The sequence below is a fragment of the Mesoplodon densirostris genome, chromosome 6 (genome assembly GCF_025265405.1).
Source record: "Mesoplodon densirostris isolate mMesDen1 chromosome 6, mMesDen1 primary haplotype, whole genome shotgun sequence".
In the NCBI taxonomy this organism is placed as follows: Eukaryota; Metazoa; Chordata; class Mammalia; order Artiodactyla; family Ziphiidae; genus Mesoplodon; species Mesoplodon densirostris.
This window is the reverse complement of record NC_082666.1, coordinates 28,286,029-28,292,028: the sequence shown is the minus strand read 5'-3', so window position 1 is coordinate 28,292,028 and position 6,000 is coordinate 28,286,029. Positions and strand designations below refer to the sequence as shown.

General features: G+C 45.0%; 1 protein-coding gene across 1 annotated transcript in view; it reads left to right on the top strand.

Annotated features, from left to right (window-relative positions):
* Window positions 1–1,598: 1,598 nt before the first annotated feature.
* GRIN3A (glutamate ionotropic receptor NMDA type subunit 3A) overlaps window positions 1,599–6,000 on the top strand; it is a 151,664-nt gene continuing 147,262 nt past the window's right edge. The window contains exon 1 of the mRNA XM_060101066.1: window positions 1,599–2,297. Within this exon, the coding sequence (XP_059957049.1) occupies window positions 1,599–2,297 (699 nt within the window). The remainder of the gene's footprint in view (window positions 2,298–6,000) is intronic.

The following is a 6,000-nucleotide window of genomic DNA, read 5'->3' as shown; positions in this document are numbered from 1 at the left end:
AAACTGTAGCTCATGAATCAAAACAACTCTCCAGAGCTAAAAGCTAGCTGTATTTGCATAACAATTTACCAGATCCAAACAGCAGGGCAAGGTCAGGTAAAATAAATCGCCAAGGTCATGGTTCTCTGGAAGTGTTATTGAAATTCAGAACTCCTGATCCCGGGCGCTTGCTCTGCCCCATGGATATCTCTCCGACTCTCCTTCTAAATGAAACTGTGCCATAAAATAAAATAAATGTACTGTATGTGTGGAAACCACAGGCCTACACTTAACCCTCTCCTTCCTTCTAACTCCAGATCTTTCAGATCATGGAGGTAAAGATCAAATGATAACTCACTGACCTCATTGTATTACCACACAAATGAAAGCACTTATTAGTAACAGTGATTTGGAGGACCCTTGGTCTAAACTACAAACTGCTGTTGACTGTGCTTGAAAGTATACTTTCAAAGTATTTTAAATCTCTTTAATTTCTTGATCAAATAATTGCTTCGAATTCACTATTATAATTTTGAGAACCCCAAAACATTGGGATCCTTAAAAATTGGCAAAGGTCCATGCGCCAGAGAGCAGGAAGCCGAGATTCAACGTGTATATGATTCTTGCTTTAATACCCTCAGCTAGAAAAACCGTTAAAGAAAGACATCGAAGAGAAGCTTCTTAAAATCACGGCCTCTTTCAACCTACTGGATTTCAGATCCTCAGGCGCAACTCCGAATCCAGAACTCTCCCTCTTAGGTCGCAAGAAATTTCGCAAATTATGACCCCTAGCCTTGAAGGGGAGAGAACTTGCCAGGGGCGCGGGAAGCGCCACCCGGGAATCTCACCAACAGTGGGCGTCTAGCACAGCCAAGCGACAGGCTGGCGCCAGGGCTCAGCAGCAGAGAGGCGCCGGCTGAGGCGGGGAGAACTTTGCGCTCCCAGCAGAACCACCCTTTGCTGGCCAGTTGCGTCGCTCCTCTGAGGAAGCCAGCGGCAGCGGCGACTGGGCGAAAAAAGGACGAAAGAAAGGAACAGAAGAAGTAGCGAAGGAAGAAGAAAAATGAAGCGAGCGCTGGGAGAGCCCGCGAGAGGGTGGCCGACGGTGGAGCAAGGAGGATTTGGCTGCTTTTCCGCACCCCGGGCGTGAACGCCTTCTCCTGCGCGACCCCAAGGAAATAAGTGGGTCTCGCCTGGGCGAGACAAGAATCCAAGTGAGAACCTTGCCTCCTCGGTCACCGTTGCCCCCTAGGAATCCCAGCCGCTTCTCAGTCCTGCTTCCCCGCGGGCCGGACGCAGTGCCCAAGCCGCCCTGCGGATGGGGCGGACGGGGAACAAGCGCCCAAGCCGCGGGTGACCAGCGCCGCCCGCCCCGCTCAGCGCAGGGACCGGGCGGGCAGAGGATGCGAGGCGGAGGGACTTGGGAGCAGGTCCCGAGACTGCCTAGGGCGTGCTAGGCTCCAACTTGGATGGCCCGGAGTCCGCTTCAGCTCCTGGGACAGCTTCGCAGCGCGGAGTGAGCTGCCAGCGGAACCTGGGGGCGGAGACCTTAGGCGGAGGCTGCCCGGGAGAGAGCCGGGGTCAGGAGGGGGCGCGCTTTCTCCCTGCGGGTCTCAGTAATGAGGAGACTGAGTTTGTGGTGGCTGCTAAGCAGGGTCTGTCTGCTGCTGCCGCCGCCCTGCGCACTGGTGCTGGCCGGGGTGCCCGGCTCCTCCTCGCACCCGCAACCCTGCCAGATCCTCAAGCGCATCGGACACGCGGTGAGGGTGGGCGCGGTGCACTTGCAGCCCTGGACCACGGCCCCCCGCACGGCCAGCCGCGCCCCAGACGGCAGCCGGACAGGCGCCCAGCGAGATGAACCTGAGCCAGGGACTTGGCGGCCCCCGGCGCCCTCGCCGGGCGCACGCTGGTTGGGGAGCGCCCTGTATGGCCGGGGGCCGCCGGGCGCACGGAAGCCCGGGGAGGGCGACCGGGCCGAGACCCTGTGGCCTCGGGATGCCCTCCTCTTCGCCGTGGACAACCTGAACCGAGTGGAAGGGCTGCTGCCCTACAACCTGTCTTTGGAAGTAGTGATGGCCATCGAGGCAGGCCTGGGCGATCTGCCGCTCTTGCCCTTCTCCTCCCCTAGCTCGCCGTGGAGCAGTGACCCTTTCTCCTTTCTGCAGAGCGTGTGTCACACCGTGGTGGTGCAAGGGGTATCGGCGCTGCTCGCCTTCCCCCAGGGCCTGGGCGAGATGATGGAGCTCGACTTGGTCAGCTCCGTCCTGCACATTCCAGTTATCAGCATCGTGCGCCACGAGTTTCCGCGGGAGAGTCAGGTGAGAGGAGTCTGGCGCGTGGAGTGGAGATGGGCACCGCTGGGGGCCGGGATGGTAGCGGGGGCGGAGGGAGGGCGGAGGAAGAGAACGCGGATGAAGACCTGAGGGTCGTGGGGCTTTGCAACTTTGATATTGTTTAAGGATCGGATCATATCCGTAGGTTATAGGCAGAAGGATCTCAGTAGAAGTAAAAGAAAACATTTTAAAGCGCAGATGGAAATAAAATGAGAGGTAGAGTAGCAGATGGAAGTAAGGAAGTGGGAGAATATGCGAAAAAATCTTCACGTTTTGACCAGTTGGGAGATACCTAGTGGATACCCTATGGAAGTATTGAATAGAAGTCGAAGTTCAGGAGCGTGGAGAGCAGTCGAGGTTCTAATGACTAGCGCGGGGAATGGGCACAGAAGATCCCAGACTTCCAGTCTTTCACTCCCCTGAGGAACTCTAAAAGCACCTGTCGGAAAGAGCACCTGCCCCTTCTGACTTCTTTAGACGATGTCCCTGAGCTTTAAGGCGACGGTGTAAAGAAGAAAACACCTCCCTCTGAATTCCTTTGAATAAACAGGAAATCTGCAATTAGTACAGAAGCAATAGGTAGAGTGGTTAATTAGTCTTGGGTATTGAAAGGCATTAGAAGTATTATCTGATACCATAAAAATGGATGGGAGGACTCATTTGGGATTGTTTCTTTGTCCCTATTCTCTCTATGTGATGTGGGTTCAAAGACTGGCTATATTTAGTTGTGTTCAGCCCATTTCTGCTCCAATTATCTAGAAGTAAAGAAGACTATAATGATTTAGTTTCCTATGGGTTAAAATATATATATATATATATATATATATATATATAGTTTCAATAAAGGAAGCTATTTGAGAACTTAACTGTTGACAATAAGATAAATATTTACGGAGAAGGTGGGGTCCTCTTAGCAAAGGGAGTTTTCTGCATTTTGTGCATTAGTTTTTAATAAAATATCAAGCATTATTGAGTCTTGCACAAAGTATTTATGAAACAAATAGGTAGTTGGTGTTGGTCCCATTTTAAAAACTGAGAAACTGAGGAAAGTTCTGGGGCTTGATCAACATTGGTTGGTGTACTAATAATAGAGTCCAGACTCGGGAAAATTTCTAACTCTATATCATTTTCATTCTATCACTGTAGCTGGAAAAAAAATTTCTAATCTCTCTTCCACTTTCAATATATATACAGAGATAAAAAAATAAAATGAGTAAGAGCAAATATATGTGAAAAGTTTGATCAAATCTACGTGTAAAATATAAAGAGAGTACTAAAGGTTTCTTTTCCTAGAAAAATGAATCTTGCATTTTTAATTTTAGGAAGGGCAGCCTCAGGCTACTTTCAGCAGTTGCCCAGAAGATTTATATTTAATGCTGAACTGTAGAGATTTGATCTGCAGAGTGCAGGCTAATTAACTTTTATCTGAAATATTTCCGTCACCTGAATCTGAATGGCTGTAGGCAGCAGATGGGAAGGCATGGAAAACACAGGTGCACAATGCTGCCAATGCCCAGAGTGTTATAAACATGAAATTGCATCCATAAGGTGTATCATTATTAATAGATATGCAGAATAAGATCTAACAAATGCAAGAGTCAGCATCACTTGCTTCTCATCATTGCTTCTTTATTACCTAATACTTCATACATGCCAATAGTGTTCACATTCTCCAGACTCCTTTCCATTTGTAGATTGTTTGGCAAGAGTCTTAAAGAGCAAGAATTTTCCCCAAAAGTAGTGTTCCTTAGTTAGCAGTGAAATTGTCTGTGCTCCATGATGAATTTTTATAGTATACAGCACACTACAACTTGGAGACCAGAGAAACTGTGAAGAAGCATCTAGAATAAGTAAATTTCAAAGCTTTAGGACCACTGAAGGATGAAGAGTCCTCCAGGGACAACTCTTGCAACCCTTGTATTTTAAATCACTGTTGTCATTGTTACTTTCATGGCACACATCTTGAAAGGGAGGGATTATTTTATTAACTCAGATCTAGTTTGGCCAACTGAGGACATTTTCTTTCATTTATCTTTGTATTTTAAACTCAAACATATCTAACCTGTCTTACTTTTAGTATATAATTTAAATGTCATTCTATAATGTCCTATATTTAAAATGTCCAGCTCAATGTCAAGTCACTGTAACATGTAACGTTAGGATATGACCACCATCTGCTTTCAGCAAAAATAATAACTGATCTTCCCCGGCTTCTGAAAAGTGGACCTTTCTCTAATACAATGATGTGATTTTTTTTAAACTTTCTAAATATAAAAGAATGATGAAGTCATTTTACACATTAAATCAAATTGACTTAATTTAGCCATTGTCCTTATTAGAATCTATGCCCAGTGACCTAATTTGTTGACTGTGCCAGTGCATGATTAAAGGATTCTAGAAGAGAGTGGACTTGTCCACACAATCAGACAAATCAAAATTGCTTTTAGAGCAGGAGCAGCAACAATGTTTTCTCCCACTTTCTTTTGGGCTACTGATTTCTTTCATATGAAACCTTTAATTAGTAGATAATGGTTTTGATAGCATCCTGCCACAACTCCTGAATGGAAAGAGATACCACTGATATGATCAAACCCCTGAGAGCAGCATCGTCGTTTTATTTCAGTATACTATGTATTCGAAACATAAACACATAGGTTCATCAGCTTGGAAGGAACCAACTTCCTTCAATCAGGGAAATCCATTAAAATAATAAGATAGTTAGCTACCCACTTTTGGAAACCGTATGTGTATTATCACTACATAATAAAAGCTTAATACAACATTACATATAGGATAGAGTCAAAGAATGCTTCTACCCCAAAAATTCTGACTTTATCACACCCAAACCTCCACTTGAGGCCAACTAAATTCTGTTCCCATGACCTTCAAATAATGATTCTACACATGGATGCAGTTAACATTTACATTTAAGTAACATTCAGCTCCTCCAGTTCTTTCTCTTCACTCCCCCCACTACTTTTTCTTCTGAGAGTTTGTATTGTTTCTCCAAAGTTAATGCCTCAAATTTACCTACTGAGGTAGTGACAGATACACATTTCTTTCTAAAATGTGTATCTCATGTTAATTCCATATTGGTTTCATTAGGCAGAGTTAATGGAGTAATATAATTGGCTTAGATTCAAACCCATGCAATTAAAAGGTGACCACACTACTATTTTCTTCTCTTGTTGAATGTACCATGTGCCTGTCTCGAGAGCCATATATGCTAACTAATTAGTATATGTTTATTCCCATGGAAATATAAGTGTTTTGGATGGTCCATTTTTATAATACAGGGCAAAGTACTGAATTCTGTTTATTAGAATTTCGCTAGCATGGTGCCACTTTTGTATGGTACAAGGGACAAAGCAATGATATCACAATATAACTTACGTGCCTCATGAGGGGACAAGTAAAGGACATTTATTTTTAAAACATCTGCTCTCAACTGTGATGGTTTTCCTTGACTTTCTCTATTCAAGGCACTGTTCTCTCTCCTCTGGGGGAAATGTATTCTGCAATTCATGATGAATGGCTGATAGTAGCACCTAATTGTTGCTGACTTGAAGATAAATGATTTCAAATTAAATGTCAAGTGATGCAAAACTTTTCTTAGCAGTGATCTTTTACAGGTTCCTCTTGAAAAACAGAGACCTGGGATTAATTTGGAAGTTTTAATTTCCATTCT